The 18,462-nt window shown below is 51.0% G+C and overlaps 1 protein-coding gene across 3 annotated transcripts in view; it reads left to right on the top strand.

The window, feature by feature from the left end:
* Positions 1-1,421: 1,421 nt before the first annotated feature.
* Positions 1,422-18,462, top strand: part of DIP2B (disco interacting protein 2 homolog B) — a 1,149,028-nt gene continuing 1,131,987 nt past the window's right edge. For 2 of the 3 annotated variants that reach the window (XM_069653448.1, XM_069653447.1), the window contains exon 1: positions 1,422-1,665. In XM_069653448.1, the coding sequence (XP_069509549.1) occupies positions 1,581-1,665 (85 nt within the window). In that variant the 5' untranslated portion in view covers positions 1,422-1,580. The remainder of the gene's footprint in view (positions 1,666-18,462) is intronic. The other variant, XM_069653449.1, reaches the window with a different exon arrangement.

Raw genomic sequence — 18,462 nt, 5'->3', positions numbered from 1 at the left:
GCCTGGGCTCTTGAAGCCGCTTTCCGGGGTTTGGTTGGGGCCATGAGGTACTTGGGGGCCCTTATCTGCCGCCGCGGGGCTGGATTCCGCAGATGGTGGGCGGGGCCGGCGTCAATGCCTGCCGGCTCCGCGATGTTGCAGACGCGGGTCCGTGGGTGCGACGGCTCCCGTTGTCGTCGGGGCTCGCGACCCACTTACCGCCTCGTCGCCAGTGTGATGTCCATCCGCCGGGCACGGGCGGATGTGCGAGGCGAGATGAAGGCCTCGATGGTGCTCGCGCTGATAACGCGGTGCGCGGGGGCGGCGCAGTGAAATAAGACACGACTACACTCTCGGATGCCTAAACCCGGACTGGCGTTAAAACGCCAGTTCCGGTGATACCTTTATTTCTACTCTTTTCTGTCCCGTGTCACGTGACCCTGTGTCTCGGGACACGTGACACCACAATTTTGTCACACCAGAATCCTGACAATGGGGCAGGTCTGACTTTTTTAGAAACAAAAATGTAACCCAGGAACTCGTCCGCTGGTGTCCCTCTGAGCAGTCACCTAGAATTGCCCTATTGTAGCAATGGCCCTGTTCAATCCCATATTACGTCATGTGACTAGTGGACATATGTACTTAGCCAAATAGTCTAGTTTAACAAACCGACCGCAGCTGAGACGACTTTCATTTCTACCATGTTACCCTTAGTCACTAGAATTTTTTGGGCAGGGCAGAGCTGTGTCACACGGGAGAACGAATGTAATCGTTTCTATGTCCTGCTATGCATTGTTATGCGAAGTTGGGCTACGCCACGCAAAGCCGGGTTGAACTCAGAGCCCACAATTTGCTATCTATTGCCCAGGGCCTCCTCCCCTTACATTTGCTACTGTTACTGGACGCTCGTTCTCGAGAGCATTCCTTTCTGGAGAACGGGAAAAAGGCACTTTCAAGTAAGCTTTCCCGGCTCCAGGGAGCCTCTGAAAATAGCTCCATCCGTGCCATTTTAAAGTGCTATCTCCCGCAAGCTGGACCTTGGTCAAACAGGGACGTCTTTTATACTTCCTTCCCTACTCAGAAAGCATCCTGCATTGGATGCAAAGTTCCATCTCGTTGCTAAATGCAACTTTGAAATAAATATAAGTCCTTCCGCATTCCACGCATTATTATTTTGCCAAGCATTGAATACCGCGACACACTAAGGTCACCGATTGGCAGGTTTGATGCATCTGAGTGTAATATCTGCATGGATTCAAGCATTGTTATGACCTTGAGCCAGGCAGCCAAAAAGCTGGTGTCTGCAATAGTTAGCATTGTCACTAGGTGGCGCTGCATAAGAGCATCCCGCTTTGGAGCCTTCCCAGCCAATTTCATTCAACATTGTATTGGGAGGGCCGCCCTGTGCAATACCGGCAGGCTGCGGGAGAGGGCGAAGTACGGCGTGTCTGAGCCATGTAGTACCTACCTTTGTACACCAGATGTCCCTTCGGGGCGGTGCTCCCTTCCTCCTCCTCCCGCACTCCGAGCATGGCGGGCGGTAGCGGGCGTTTCTGGGTCTGTGGCTCTCGGGCCTGTTTGCTTTGATCCCCGGTCTCAGTATGGCGGAACGCGGCCTGGAAGTGGGCTCCTTGCCCCGGGAGATTCGGGAGCAGCTGGCCGAGTTGGAGCTCGAGCTCTCCGAAGGTACGGAGGGGATTCATGGGGGGAGGGATATTCGCAAGGAGAGGCGGTGTATGGGCCGATGGAGCAACCCGCCCGGCTCGTACCCCCACTCATTGACACCACGTAGTCCAACTATCCCCCGCTCCCGACCCTAGCACTCAGTGTCGGCGCCCAGCTGTTTCTTCGCAGCAGCCCCTTCCTCCACCCCATACCCGGGTCAAGTATCTGCCTCAATTCACCATTCCCAGCCCCCCCTTAACCTGTCACCCCCCTGTCTAATTTCCTCCTCTCCACGCGTCTCCTGGGTGTCTTTCCCCGAGCCCGCCCCCCTCAGTGTCTCCTTCCCCGAGCCCCCCCTCACTGTCGTCCATTCCTCCCCCCCTGGCAGTGTCACAGGTGCCCCCCTATCTGCAGGGTCCTGGGTCATCCCTGGTTGCCCCCCTATCTGCAGGGTCCTGGGTCATCCCTGGTTGCCCCCTATCTGCAGGGTCCTGGGTCATCCCTGGTTGCCCCCCCCCCTACCTGCAGGGTCCTGGGTCATCCCTGGTTGCCCCCCCCTACCTGCAGGGTCCTGGGTCATCCCTGGTTGCCCCCCCCTACCTGCAGGGTCCTGGGTCATCCCTGGTTGCCCCCCTATCTGCAGGGTCCTGGGTCATCCCTGGTTGCCCCCCCCCCCTACCTGCAGGGCCCTGGGTCATCCCTGGTTGCCCCCCCTATCTGCAGGGTCCTGGGTCATCCCTGGTTGCCCCCCCTACCTGCAGGGTCCTGGGTCATCCCTGGTTGCCCCCCCCTACCTGCAGGGTCCTGGGTCATCCCTGGTTGCCCCCCCCTACCTGCAGGGTCCTGGGTCATCCCTGGTTGCCCCCCCCTACCTGCAGGGTCCTGGGTCATCCCTGGTTGCCCCCCCCTACCTGCAGGGTCCTGGGTCATCCCTGGTTGCCCCCCCCCTACCTGCAGGGTCCTGGGTCATCCCTGGTTGCCCCCCCCTACCTGCAGGGTCCTGGGTCATCCCTGGTTGCCCCCCCCTACCTGCAGGGTCCTGGGTCATCCCTGGTTGCCCCCCCTACCTGCAGGGTCCTGGGTCATCCCTGGTTGCCCCCCCCTACCTGCAGGGTCCTGGGTCATCCCTGGTTGCCCCCCCCTACCTGCAGGGTCCTGGGTCGCCCCCCCCCCCTACTTGCAGGGTCCTGGGTCATCCCTGGTTGCCGCCCCCCCCCTACTTGCAGGGTCCTGGGTCATCCCTGGTTGCCGACCCCCCCTACTTGCAGGGTCCTGGGTCATCCCTGGTTGCCGACCCCCCCCCTACTTGCAGGGTCCTGGGTCATCCCTGGTTGCCGACCCCCCCTACTTGCAGGGTCCTGGGTCATCCCTGGTTGCCGACCCCCCCTACTTGCAGGGTCCTGGGTCATCCCTGGTTGCCGACCCCCCCCTACTTGCAGGGTCCTGGGTCATCCCTGGTTGCCCCCCCCCCTACATGCAGGGTCCTGGGTCATCCCTGGTTGCCCCCCCCCTACATGCAGGGTCCTGGGTCATCCCTGGTTGCCCCCCCCTACCTGCAGGGTCCTGGGTCATCCCTGGTTGCCCCCCCTCTCTGCAGTGTCCTGGGCCATCCCTGGTTGCCCCCTTCCCTGCAGTGTCCCGCGTCATCACTGGTAAATTTACTGTAAAATAGATATCTTTTGATATTGTACCACGTGTATGCAAATGATATATACACCTTTCTTGAGATCAGGCAATTTGAATCGGTGTGCTCCTTCCTATAGCACTGCTACGATGATGCCACTGATTCCAAACATCTGCAAATCTGTGTGGTTGGAAGAAGGGGGCAGGCTTCTATGTGCTATTTCCTATTCTGTGTTAGGAGTGTTTTCCTTCTATTTTCTTTGCCGAGAGTATTTGTTTTATAGGGAGTAAGTAAGAACGTCTCTAGTCTCCCCCCCCCAGCCACTGCCTCTCTTCTCCCTGCCACCACATTTTACTTGTTTCGTTTTTGTGCACATCCACCGCCCTCCCAGAGAACCCCCAATGCAGATTCCCAGCCCCATTCTTCATTCACTACATAGCAATAGCCCACTTTCCAATGGCTGCCTAATGAATCCGATCATTAACGGCAGCCCCAGTCATAGACGAGCACTCATTTTTATGCTGCATCCGTGATAATGGGTACACGTCCAATGCTCACTTGTACACACTGGTTCGTTCTCCCGGTGAAAGCTATGAGATGGTGGGTGCATGCGGGCACAGCAGTGTTATGTTTCCTGCCAGCCAGTGGTCGCGAGAAGGCCTGGAGGAGGCAACTGGCGTGTGTTCCCGTCACCCAGCCTGCTGTGCGCTGGGCCGGTGGAGACACAAAGCATCTGCAGTGTCTTGCGCAATTCACTCCTCGCTGCTTTCGAGCAAAACGCCTCTATTTCTATCCTAGCACGACCCCGTCTCCTCGCGCTATTCCTCGATGGCATCACACAGACCGTCTTTGGGGGAGGAAGGGATCTCGTGCAGGGTCACCCGTGCTGGGAACGGCCCCGCGCGATCCTGTCGTTTCTGTGCATTGTAGGCTCGTAGCCTTACACGCAGGCATAGTGTACTGGATCTTTTAGCATGCACGCTTTTAAGTTCATACGTTGTTCTTCGCGCTGTTCCCCATTCAGGATGGAACAAAGCTAATGTGGTACGTGCACTGGGCACAAGTAAACCGTACAAAGACTCGATGGTGTTCAACTGCACGGGCGCTGATGTTTCGGCCCTGCTTTTTTTTCCTGGGATCGCTGGCACGGTGGGGACAGAAGTGGGTTGTTTGTAGGAATTGTATTAGATTGCGTTTTTCATATAACGTATCTCTGCTGACATGAACCCACCAGGTTGTCAGTAACCCGCCGGTGCCACCGATGGTTTTCTGCCGACCCAGAATCACCGAATCCGCCTCCTGACTTCCCGGTGCCACTGGGATATTACTAGTCCCTAAGGATCTGGAAGTCGGACGGCAGATTCGGTAACTCCCCATTCCTGCGGAGTCACATGGGACTACATGGGAATGGGGCAACAGAAGGACCGGCACTGTTGCTAACAGTGTTTCCGTGAAATGTCTGCCTGCAGGGGCCGTTCTGCCAGGCGCTATGGCCTCTGCAGGCTGACTCGTAGTGTGGCGGTCTGGAAACAAGGGTGCCGTTGAGCAAATGCCTATCCTGTGCTTAAACAAAAGCCAAAACTGTTGACTTTGGCAATTTTTGTTTTTGTTGCGATAAAAATTGCCAAAATCCCAAAATGTATATTTGGATTTTGTGGACCTATTCGTAGTGCCACATGGTTATTTCTTGAGGCCTTGATTGCGTAATTCAAGTTTGCAGCCCCAAGCCGAGTCTGTGAACTTTACTATGGGGTAAACCGGTTTGCAGATCCCACTGCAAATGTATACAGAAAAAGAGCAATATCGCAACCCTCAGGGGACCGGTGAGGGTGTGGGGGGGGGGAAGACTTTTTTTTTTAATTCCAATGAAGGGCTTAGTAAAACCATTCAACTGACAGTACAAGACTACAGCCTTATCAGCTCTTAGTAAAAGGCTGTACCACCCGGGTACATGGTAGCATAGACAGACTAGGAGGGAGGGAGGGAGGGCTGTAGGAAAGTACGCTGAACCAGTAGTATACCAAGGATTCAATAGAAACACTGACATCCAGAAGTATTATATTTAAATAAAGGTTTATTATAAATACAAACAGGCCAAGTACTGGTCATAGTCGTATTACAGTTGCGTTTCAGTCAGTGGAACAAGTGGAACACAGTCTAAGGTAAGCAAGAACTCTTAACGCTAATTTAGGATGCATCGGGCAGACCAAGGTCAGCTACACTTGAAGAACACTTTTCAAGAATGGCAATCAGCTATTCTAGGCAGGCAAAGCCTATATACTTTTTGAAGGAGCCATCAGCAACTTAAAGGGTTGTATAGACCTAAGACTGTTTTGGCATCTGTATAAAACAGAGCAGGGAAAGCAAAACCCAGTGTTACACTTTATGAATGACTCAATGTTTTTCTAGTTGGGTAAAACCTAAGGCAGACTTATTCTAAACCGGCTCTACAGCAAGTTAGGGGAAGCAAGACCCAGTTGGGGAACTTATACACCTATCCTCTGAAGGAAATAGTGAAGCCAACAGCATTACTTTTGGGAAAGAGGCACAACCAATTCACAGGTGAGTAAATTAACCTTACATATACTTTTCAGAATGTCACAACACACATTCAAGGTAATTAAGAACTTTTGTAACTGTTCACTCTCGGAGTTGCAGTTACCAACTAAATCTTTCACAAGTAAGTACTTTTGAACACTTTTTCTACTTTTCAAGACGGCATCCTTTAGTTATCCAGTCCTTCCCTATACTATTGTAGGAGTTCCCTCGGAGCCAGCTGTAAGCAGGATGAGACAGGATTCTGAGTCAGGCAAAAGTCAGAGTTTCTGTGCAAAACTGTTCAAACAAGCAAGTATTTCACTTTATAGTTAGGGTCCAGGGACATCTGAGAAGACACCCTAGGAGGAGTCCAGCAGTGGGCCTGGGTGAACTGGATGAGAGGACTCCCAGAATTAAACAGAAATCACACAGGCTTAAGGTAAGTAAATACCACAGCCAACACAGTACCTTAACACAGAAGAAGAGGTTGCAGCAAGAAGGCTTAAGGATCTGCAGCCAAAAACCTGGTCGCAGAATTACTTGTCATGAAGACTGAAGCTGGGACACTGGAAGGGCTTCTGCAGCAGCGATCAACGAGGAAGGCTCCAGGTAAGAGGTTCTTAGCGGCTGGATTCTGTGGTTTTGACACCCTTTTCAGGATCCAGAAGAAGACTCAATATGGCTGATTGGATTCTCGTTGTTTGCAAGATCCCAGCACTCTGGCGAGTGGACTCTTTGAACTCAATTCACGTCTCTGAAGGTCCAGCAGAATGCCATCAAAGTTTCAGGTCGAGTCAGAAGACCTTGCACCGCACAATGGCTCGGTGTCCCAGGGTATTGCAGCCCGCAAGGTCGCTACACAACGTGGGATGGCTCAAAATGCAGGTCTTCAGTCTAGTAGATCTCACCAGGCTCTGGGTCCTGGTTGCCCTTTTTGGGATCCCCAAGTCGATTGAAAGGAAGGGTAATGGCAGGCTCTGGTTACACAGCAGGCTCTCTGGTTGCTGGAAATCGCTTTGGCTGTTGTTTCTTCATCTTCCTCTTCGGTGTCAGCAGCTTCCAGGTATTTGTCAGGAACTAAAGCACAATTTATGCGTTTTGGCGCAAGGGACAGTCTGGCCGTCCAATCGGGACAGCCAGCCCCTGACTGGGAGTTTGTTCCTGTTTAGGCAAGAGGAAAGACTATGGCCTGCAGAGTTTTGGCCTCCTCCCTTGCTTCCTGCCTTTCCAGACACTCTGGAGCCTGAGCGGGGAATCCACAGGCTTGCAGCCGAATACAAAACGGCCACTGAGGTCATTCCCACCTAGTATGGCAGGGGAAGACCTCAGAAATGGCAAAAAAAGGAGCCCACCATTTTAGAAAAAGGTGGCCCTTCTGTGAAATTACTGAGGCTGAATTAACAGCCTGCGAGCAATAAAGCCTAAAAGTCATAAAGGTAAAACAACTGCCACCAACCATTCATGTGAAACTCGCCACCAACCATTCATGTGAAACTCGCAATTGTAACAAAATGTTACCAGGTAAGTAAGAAATGGGATACATTGTGTGCCCCTCCAGCACTTCACATAAGGTGGGGTGTCCTGGCTCACTATATAAAATGTAAAGGGGGAGGAAAATCCGTCTTTACTACTTGGGAACTGTAGTTCATCCAAGTACATGAAGGAGAAATGAATAGGGGTAACCCAGCCTAAGCCCAAAAGTTATAGGAAACTAGAACTTCAACCATACGCTTGGAGATACATAAGAGGAAAATACTAGGTGAGGGGGTAAAAATTCCCCTTCACCTACGGACAAGGTAAAATAGTTACCTAGTCAAAGCAAAAGTTCTGGGGTTGACACAGGTCAGGAAGATTTATCATTGATATGAAAGTCTTACTTAACAGCGGCCATCCAGCACCCTTTGACCATGCCCATCAGCTACATTGAGTGAAGAGTCGAGGCCAAATGGACACAGGTAGAGGGTTGGAGGGCCTGGGGGGCCTGCTGCTAGCAAAGTGGCCACAGGGCAAGGCCACAGTAAATGACCAGAGGGTATTGGTCGGCATAATGGCTGCCTGGGGGCCAGTGCACCACTATTGAGGGGCTTCTAAGGTGTGTGGAAGGCAGCAGTGTTAATAAATGTGACGTGCTTTGGTATAAATGAGCCTCTAAACCGACCTACTTGGGCATACTGCTACGTTTTTATTTTGGCTGCTTTTTTTTTCAGAGCTGATAAATGTTTTTTCCATCATGAGCAATACATAGCCACAAGTAAAAAGAGAAAACTGCTGGCAAGGCTTAAATAGCCACTTGCCCTCTTAGTTTTCCAAATACACAGCATTTCTTACAGTGAGTTTTTCACTGGCCAATGTCTAGTGGCAAGTGCAAATTGTGGGCCCTGCGTGGTATAGGTTGAGTTATGGTTAGTTTAAGAACTTTGGTTAAAAAGGACGTTATGTTGGAGGCATAAAAAAAGAGAACACCAAACATTTTTCATTGCATTATTTATAATATATATTACACACAATAATTTTTGCCACTTTATGTCGAAAATATAGATGGTAAGTTGGGTTGGGGTGTTAATTAGAAATGGGGGATGTGAGGCAGAGGGTTGTGGGGGTCGGCGACATTTTCGGCCTCGCAGCAAAAAAATTACAGTAATCACGTAGATCCTTTGGAAAGCTTGTTCTCTTGAGTTGACGATCCGGAGAAGTGTACACAATGCTTGTGGTAAAGAAAGAGTTAAGAATATAGAGCTAGGAAATGTGCAGTTTAACTTGGTCTAGTGTAGTAGGTGAACCTACAGCATGGACGCTATGCCCTGTCTTTAACTAGGGGTGCAGGTAAACTGCTTAAGATCAGAATAAAAGGGTTCAGTCCAGGACGGATGATGTGATGCCAGAGCAAAGCCTAATTCCCTGGTCGTGGATCCATTAGGTTTCACAAGTAGTGGCAAGGCTTCTACATGGGAGGGAGGCCCTTTAAAGAAGGAGAATAACTAAAGTTGGGGGAACCTTTCTCCATTTATATATTGGCAGCGAGAGCACAAAGATGTGGAGCAAATGGGAGTGTTCAGATGAGAAACAGGCTTCTGGATGAGTTAGGTGGATCATGAGTAGGGCTAGGTGGTCTGGCTTACGGTAGAGGAGAAATACAGGTTAGGTATATTTTGTGAAACAGTTGGTGGGGTCGGTAAGTGAGGGGAGGTATTAAAATCTGATTACTGCTTTGGAGGGAGTGTGATGAAGTCAGATCTTGGGGGCTTTCCTGAAGAGATGGTCCTCCAGGCGGCAGATGTTTACCGTAAGTGAGTTCCAGATTTTAGGAGTTTGTACTGAAAAGGGGGACTACCGTATTTGAGAGGATTTGATCACTGGAATTTTGAGTAGGAGTGCAAAGCCAAATCTGAGGTTTCTGTTAGGCCTGTAGCGAGAAATCTTCTGCTCCATGAATTCAGGACCATTATCTTGAAAGGCTCGGTGAGTGATATACAAATGGCTTTGAAGGTAGCTCGACCTATGATCAGGAGCCGATTGAAGATTTGAAGGGCAGGAGGGATGTGCTAAGAGTAGAAGCAGTCTTGCAGCAGTGTTTTGGATTTTTGGATTAGTTGAAGATTTGTCTGTTGAGTGGCTGGATCTCAGAGGTATAGTGAATTGGCGTAGTCTAGACGTGAAAGAGGATTGCAGTAATTGTGGTCATTGTTTGTGGGTAGTTTGGGAAAGAAGCTCCGGAAGGGAAGGAAACTGCTTTTCACCATTGAGTTGACATAAGGTGTCAGGAATAGTTTGGAGTCCATCAAGCCAACAAGATTTTTTTTTTCTCCGAATTACAAGGCATAGGTGGAAGGCCCGGAGACGGCGTCCATGGGGTGGGTTGAGGGAAGAGCGTTTTTCCACATAGCATGATCTCTTTTTTTACCAGGTTGAGGAAAGGTGGAGCAAGGATTAGGCATAGTTGTAGCAGGATAGTCCATGGGGTTGTTTGAGGGCCGGCAAGGACTCGGGGTAGATGTTAAAGAAAAGAGGGGAGAGTGAAGCACCTTGAGGCACTCTTCGGGGAGCAAAGGAGAATGGAGGCATTTATACAATTTGTGTGATGAGACCAATTCAGAGCTAGGTCCTGATTGGCCAAATTGTGTAGTCTCTTGGTGAAGATGGAATGGTTTATGGTATCGAAAGCTGTCCAGCAGGAAGAGAGCAGTAATTCTGCCTGAATAGGTGTCTTTTTTAAGATCAAACGAAATGGAAACCAAGCATGATTCTCTTGCTCGTAAGGGTCTGAAGCTTGATTGAGCAGAATGTAGGACTCTGGGTTCAGAAAAAAGGCATAGTTGGGTCAGCTAGTTTGGGTATGTAACTATTAATCAAGATGGGTATGTAGTTGGTCACGTCAATGGAGGCCTTTTTGAGCAGAGGCTTGTTGTAAGAGTTTTTTTTTAAGTTCTGCTGGGAAAACGCCAGAGATGAATGAAGTGTTGATGATGGAGAGGCCAATATTACCCGTACATGTGGAGGACATGATTTCTAGTAGCAGGGCAGGAATCGCCTGGGAAGCCTTCGATCCTGTTCTTAGACAGGAGCTTGAAGTTCAAAGTAGAGAGCGGAGTGAAGGAGGAAGAAAGGTGCAGAGTAAAGGAGGGGTCTGTAAAGGAGATCGAAGCAGGAGGGGAGGGATGGTCAAGAGTTGTGCCTGTCGGAGGTTGTGCCAGGGGCCACCGGTAAGTTAAGCAAGTGCTCAACCGCCCCTTGTCTGACCAAACTTTGCTAGTTAGTCGAGCTCGCTTGTAGGTTCGAATCCTGCAGTTTCTCTATGCTCTGGCTTTCAACGGCTGCGAGACAGGACGATCGTCCGTGACAGGACAGTATATGATATGATAGGTTATTTAAAACGCGCTTAATACCCAAAGGTTTCTAAGCGCGGACCTGGGGATCGAACCTGTGTAGCTCTGTGTCTTCTTGCTTCCAAGGCGAGCACCTTGCCACTGAGCTTATCCCCCCTAAGACAATAGCCTTTTCTCAGCTCACGAAGAAGAGAGGAAGAAAATTCCAGTGCAGCGTGCTTCAGGGGGCAGGAGGGCAGGTGGGCAGAGCACCTACAGCGACCGTCACCACAACAGAGTGATGAAGGGACCACCAATGCGCCTGGCGTGGGACACTCTCCTAATATGCTAGGACTATGAAAAATGTCCTGAGAAGGCCCAGGAGCACAAGCTAGCGATTGTCTCGAGTCGCGACTCGGGACGGCGGCGCTCCTATGCAATACCCCGGGGTAGAGCTGGTCAGTTCACTGGGTGGCCCAGGAACAGTTCCGAGAAGGCTCTTTTGGCGGATAATCGGGAGATGCTAAGAGTAGTTCCCACTACTCCTGGGTCGAATTGACCTTGCGGGCCTTCTAAAATAGATGGAAAAAGCAGGGGCAAAAGCAGGGGTACAACGGGACAGCAGCGGGCTCAGGGTGCCAAACCTTCGAGTGGGTCACCGGCGGTTCCACAGGTCTGCTTCAGCATTTCAGGCTACTTGGCTCCTTCTTTGGTCTGTGTGACCTTTGATCGACCTGAAATGAATGCAGAGCCCCTTCTCTTATCCAAGATTTGTGTCCCACTCAAATCTGGGATAACCAATGGAAGATTTGCTCTCGCGTGCACGCCAGGTGTGGGCCAGTCACGGCCCACAATGGTCCGTCATTCAGGCACACCAGACATACTAGCACCAGTAGTGTGGATTGGGACAGACGGTCCCAGTCTTCTTCCTGGGCACTAGCACACATGACATGCAGGAGCCCGCGAACGTTGAGGTATTCGCGGGAGGCTGCATGCCCAAATGAGGAATTCCCGGGTCAGCTCGACCTGGGGGAAGCTTAGGAACAAGATGGCCAAAGGACAGAACAAAAAGACTTTGTGGCACAGCCATTTCCGGCAATGGCCACCGTTGGGGACCAAACGCGATAAACGCTGTATGGTACAATAAAGTAAAAATAACAGTAAACTGCTGCCACCAGTTCCTCCTAGGCATACTTGCATAACCACCAAAAAATCCTTAGAGGGTATCTAGGGCCATAAAATGACAAGACCCCTGTGCGCGGTACAGTAATGTACTGGGCGCACAGATAAAATGTTAGCAAGAAATGGCAACAAAGTCAAAGACTAAGGGAGACATAGTTTCCCAGTACTGACAGTCTGAAGGACGTGCCAGTTTCTCCATAACAAAGTAGCAAAAGTTAAAGGGAGCGCAGCTGAGGGCTGTGCTCCACTGGAAAAAGTTAGGTTAGGTCTGCCAAACAAAAGCAAAACGTTTGAGGGGTCCATACATGAAGGGGAAATTGCTCTTGGAGAAATCTTTCCTAACCGTCTTCTCTTGTTCTGGGGGCTAGATGAGTGGGAGGAGCGCTGTAAGGAGCGGGAGCGATTTATCAAATGCTGGGTTCTAAATTGAGGGGAGCTGGGGGAGCTTGGTTATAACCCAGGAGAGCCTGTTTAACTTTAACCCAACAGCTACCAGGAGCTACATTTGTCTCCACGGCCAATTGGTTTCACATAAACCTATCTGACATTAATCCAGTGCATTTAGTAATGTGCATAAATGAGCACCAGAACACTTGCAGCAGACCTTTAAACCCTTATGGGTGATATTTAATTGTGAAAAGCTATAGTTTGCATTTCATGTGGGAATTCCACTTGCCACTTGAGGCATGCTGGTTTCCAGAGGTAGCTTCTGCATTCTGGGTGATGCTGGGTTCCCAGGAGCTGCTTTTAGCTCCTGCTAATGAAATCCTTATTTCAATCTGTGAAACGGGGTGGATTTCGCTGGGTTGGGGGCTGACGGGTAGAGGTTGTAGATGTGCAGGGTTTTTCTTTTAAGTAGGAGATGGGGTTAGTTCATGGTGATAGGGTTGCAAGGGAAGAGTGTGACATTGAGATTTCTGTTTTTGGATTGCACTGACAGGGTGTGGGTAAGAGTAGGTGAGTCAGAAGGGGTGGGTGAAGAGTACAATTTCTTGCAAAGCAGCAAGTGATTTGGAGAGGTGATCAGAGTTGAACCGGAAAGGTGAGCAAAGGGGGAGTGAAGGGTATCTGGTGTGAGAGGGGGATGTGGAGGTGGATGGGAGGGAAGGGCTATGAGTGGACAGTGGTTGATGACTGGGTTTGGTAGGAGGACAGTAAATGGGTGGAGAAATAGAGTGGACAAAGACTGGTCCTGCTAAAGGGGAGAGGGAATGGGGCCGAAGAGGTGTGTTCATTAGGTGTGGATGGAGTTGAACAAAACCAGGCTTTGGAAGAGGAAGCAGATTGATATGTTATGGCATTTATAACGCGCCTCTACATAAGTGTTTCTAGGCGCGACAAGTCCAGGAGGAAGTGTTAGGGAAGATTGTATACAGTACCCTTTGGGTGTACTAAAACAACCCTGACCTCCTGGCAATAGGAACCCAACCTTTGGTATACGTCTGCACTACACAGGTCGGTACTGTCGTTGAGTAGCACAGGTTTATCTCAAGAGGGGTCAATGTGAGCTGTACGGAAGTTAGAGATTCACAGTGACAAGTATCCAAATAAATGTACACTCAAGGTTTCTTGATTTAAACAGTTATTAATTTAAGTTAGTTTGAATAAGCCTTCTTCAAAAGGGAGCCATATAAAGCAACACACAAATACACTTCAAAAATACACACCCTTAGTTTTCTAAATCGGCAAATACCCATTTGAGATGGCTCACTGACGCTACCTACACCCTCAGGTGACTTCAATAGCTAGGATGTTGTGGACATTAATATATCAATGTTGCATTTAGAACATACTTGAGTGCCAGAAAAGAGGTTTCAGAATAAGACAAGTATTCACACAATTATTCTTAACCAGGTAAGTACTTTCAAACTCGCCCCCCCCCCCCCCATCCAAAATCAGTTAACCCTTTCCTGGAAGGAATGTAAAACAGATCAGCAGAGGAGAGGAGAGTCATTCAGGGAGCCAGGCCAGCCAATGTTAAGTTAGCAAAAGTCAAGGTGAACTGAAGCACTTCTTGCAGGTAAGTAAAAGTCTTGCACAATGTTTTAGAAATCTTTGTTGCAAAAGTAGCATCAAATGTAGGATCACAAGCTCTTAGGCCTGTGAGTAGTAGAAGATGCAAGCAACTCTACAAGAGCAAACGAGACGAGTCTCCACTGAGATCAAGCAAGGTTGCACAACAAGAGGTAAGTTCTCTTAGACTGTACAGTACCTTTAGATTGAAGAAAAGTGCAACAGATGGCTTCTGTTCCTGTGCAGCTCAGTCATGGGGACACGAGGGCGGACTTCTGGGGACTCCTGCACTGAAATGGGACGGTCACCGACCGCAACCGGCAATCTTCAAACAAGTGGCTCTTTGCTGTTTCATCTACCCGCGTCCACTGCAAATAGCAACACTGCGGTTCCTGGCTGTTGAGATGGGCTTTCCTTGCGTCTGGGGTCCAGCACTCTGAGGTGTCTCAGGCTCAGTCAGTCCTGTTTTTCTGGGAGTCCGGAGGATCTTGTTGGAACTCTTGGCCAGCTCAAAAGCAACGCACACGATCTGGTGTTCCTCTCCCTGGCTATTCAGTTCCAGCAGCGACTGCAGTGGAAATTCAACCAGCTTAGAGACGATGTCCAGGTGGCTTACTTTGGAGTTGATTGGTCCCACCAACTCAAAGGGAGAAGTCATTGCAGGGCTTCCCTGTCGATACGAATTTGGAGCTTCAGCACAGAAGCAGGGCTTCATCTGGCAAACCAACGGTCCAGGATTTGCAGCAGGCGTCTCTTCCAAGTTCTTCTTCAGATTCCTTCATCCAGTGGTCGACCCTGCCTTCCAAGCCAAAAAGCCTTGCCTTTTATGCAGGTTTCTCCCATTCACTCCAGCCTAGCTGTCAGTCACCCAGCAGGGTGGCTGTCCTTGCTGGACAGCCAGCCGGCCAATCACCTAAGAATGCATTCCTGTCTCCTAGGAGACTATGCACTGGGAGTTTCGGGCACCTCCCTCACTTCCTGCCTTCCCCAGACACCTTGGAGCCAGAGGCGGGCTTCACTCGTGAATCCTGCCAAAGACAAAGCGAACAATAGGACCAAACCTGGTTTGGCGCGCAGAGTAAATCTTAAGAAGGACCTTTCCACAAAGAAATGGCAAAAAAGACCGGGGCCATTTTGACAAAAATGGCAACCTTGGATGCTTTACTGCCGCAGCAAATGTAAATCACTGCTGATGAACTAAAATGAAGACAAGCGTGGGCAGCTGCGTATCCCAACCGCCGGAGCAGATACGGTGCTAAATACCCTCGGAGCAACCGGGCGACCTACAAACCACAGACCCCGCACTGCGGTGGACCATATCCTGTTGCTGTTGCCGAGGGCGGGCGGATTGTGCGCGGCCCCCCCTTCGGCACACGCGACGGCGGAATCGACCCACGTAACAACGCCACTCCCGGGCAGCGGCACCTCGGAGCACCATTCGGCTCTAGGGCGAGCGGAGCCTGAGCTGAAAGACACGAGATATCTGCTACGGGACACCGCGGAAAGCACCGCCCGGCCCAGTCAAGAGGACCAAACCAGAACGGCGGGAACAGACGTGAGGGGCCTGTGAACCCCCCCGATCACCGGAGCACCAGCGGCCCCGACATCCCACGCCGCCTGACAACCTGGTGGGGCAACCTACCACACACCTGCTGCGGCGCAGTCGCCTGGGTAGGAATTAATCGAGAACTGTGCAATACGGGAACAGGACCATCTTGGCGATGCGAGGGGAGAATTGAGCAGGCGAGTTGGCCTTCCTTGATACATAAGTACATACGAACGACGTACATCAAGCTACTAAGGAGGCAAAATAAACCTCGCCAAAAACGAGGTAATACCCCGATCAACTCATCTGTGAACAGAACCATACTGTACCTCGGGGAGACCACTACCGCTTAAGACTCTTGAAACTACAACACTGTAAACGAGCTACAAGATCACGGTAGAGGCCCGAGATAAGGCGCGAAAAAACAGCTCCTCCAGACAAGCAATAAACGACCCACGCAAAGCAACACCATGGGCAAGCAAAGGAACAAGAAAACCTCGACCCAATGCACCATGGACCAATACGCCACGAGCACAACCACGGCACTAAGCACCGAGGACTCGAGAGTGGCCTCCTCCCTGCCAAAGGAACCAGAGGCACCACTCTCATTAAAGGATGTGATGGCTGCCATCGAAAACTCGCGCGCCTCGGTGGAGCAGAAGATGGACACCATCTCCACCAAAGTCTCCTTCCTCTGCCACGACCTCCAGAAACTCTCTTCCCGGACCGGGGAAACGGAACAAAGAATCTCCGGAGTGGAGGATGACCGGAGCGGGGTGCACCAACAACTCGCGCAAACGTTGAACCGACTGAAAACCCTGGAGGGCCGAGTCGATGAGGGAGAGGGAAGGTCCCGCCGAAACAACATTCGCATCCTGGGACTGCCGGAACATGCGGAGGGACCCAGTGTGGAACTTATCTTGGAGGAATTGCTTGCGGATCTCTTTGCACCAAAGACCTTCTCAAAATTTTTCTCGGTGGAGCGTGCACACCGCATGCCCACGGGACGCCCGACACCCCCCCCCCCCTCGGGCTCCCCCGAGAACAATCATCGCGAAGCTGCTTAATTACCACGACAGACGCCATCCTACAAATGGCCCGCACCAAAGGGTCAATGACACATAATGGAGCCAAAATCGCCTTTTTTCCAGATTACACCCGTGAGGTCCAACGGGCCAGGCAATCCTTTGAACACCTAAAAAGGAAACTACGCTCCATGAACGTGAAATACAGGCTGCTGTTCCCAGCCCGACTGAAAATCCTGCATGAGGGCAAAACTGTCCACTTTACTGACCCGCAGGAGGCCTGGAGATGGGCAGAAACTCACATTGGAGGGGACTGGACTGGACCGAATCAAAATCGCAGAAGCAGATCAAGACCCCGACCACGGGGAGAAAGACCTGCACAGCAACCCAGACCGGAGGTCCTAATCGAACCAGACGGAGACCCCAATAACTAACGAGCAATTAAGAGACAAGAGGTGCAGCGGCTGGACACGGGAACGGGCTGATTCACTTCGTACTCGATGCCCGGCCACTTCTTCCGGCAGCAACCTGCAAGGAACACTCCTCCGGGAGTGTCATTGACGGCGGGCTACCCTCGTCCCCCTGCAACGGATCACACGAACCGCAAGCAGTCACCAGTGACACACCATACCACCGGCGGCCACCACGCCCCCGACTTGAGAAACCAGTCCCATACGGGTATAGTAAGTTGGAGGGGGAAGTGTGAACAATTCATGTTAAGTTAACCTGGTGACATAGTTTTTTAAGCGCCAGTAAAGTTCGGGCGACAGATACTTAATGTTGGGGAGGAGTATGGGGAGGGGGGAAGGGAAGTTCTATTATGTTTATTTTTCTCCGGGAAATCGCACCATGCAAAGATCCATAGCGAATTCACCAAACACACAGTGCTCGCCGCCCACGCTCCCACCAAATGCGAACACAATGTTCCTACGATCATACATACCACACACCCGCATAGCACAACACTATAAACCCCTAGACAGCAATGGCCACACAACACCATAGCGACCCTGATAGCCAAAATACACAAGCCTCATCGATGCCTAGTGAACGCCATAGGTCTCTTAAGCTCTTCACTTAGAATGTGAATGGTATGGGCACAAGTATAAAACGCTGACTGATCCTGCAATTTCTTAACAGACGCTCCCCTGATGTAGCTCTGCTAACTGAGACCCACTTAGCGGGCTCAAACTGCCAGTTCTTCCTCCAATCCAACTATCGAGCGGCGTACCACGCAGGGTATACAATGGGCTCCCGGGGGGGTCCTGATCATCCTACATAAGCGAATCCTTTTGAACTATCTACTATGGTGCAGGACCACAGTGGCCATTTTGTGATGATTCGAGGTACACTCTGGGGGGAGACAATGGCTATTCTAGCGATATATTCCCCACCGGGGTTGGGGGAGGCTCTCCTGAGGGAGGTGACGGCCCTGATGGCGCAACAACAGGCGGAGGTGTGGATACTGGGAGGGTATTTTAATGATGTTGTGTGTAACACACTCGACCGGACCCATATCCGCAACCGAAACCCGCGCCGGCCCACGAGTCTAGCGACCTTTGCGTCGGCACTTGGTCTGAGCGATGTGTGGAGAGAACTGCACCCCACAGACCAGGATTCTCCTTCCACTCGGGAGCACACGCATCTCTATCCAAGTTAGATTACTTTTTCCTCCCAACCCCCGAAGCATATAGGGTAAAGGCGGCAGGGCTCCTCCCCCGTGGCATATCAGATCACTCTCCCTTGGAGGTAATGCTCCATACGGAGCGTCCCCTGCGCCCAAAACATAGAGACTAAACAGCTACTACCTTCGAATTCTTCGAAATTAACACGGGCTCGGTGGAGGACCCAGTGACACTTTGGGAAGCACACAAGGCGGTACTTAAAGGGGAAATGACGGCCTGGATGTGCAACAAAAGGAAGAGAACATCATAGAAAAGTAACTGAGGCGGAGACTGAGGTAGAAAAATGGGAAACCAGTTACATCGCTGACACTACCCCAGAAACACACTGCTCCCTATTAAAGGCCAGAGCCACCCTGCATAACACAGCGCTGGATAACGCTAGACAGGCGCACACAGAGTCAAA

The sequence above is a fragment of the Ambystoma mexicanum genome, chromosome 3q (assembly GCF_040938575.1).
Source record: "Ambystoma mexicanum isolate Mex_15411 chromosome 3q, UKY_AmexF1_1, whole genome shotgun sequence".
Taxonomy (NCBI): Eukaryota; Metazoa; Chordata; class Amphibia; order Caudata; family Ambystomatidae; genus Ambystoma; species Ambystoma mexicanum.
The sequence above is the reverse complement of the archived record's forward strand: the minus strand, read 5'-3'. Positions and strand labels throughout refer to the sequence as shown.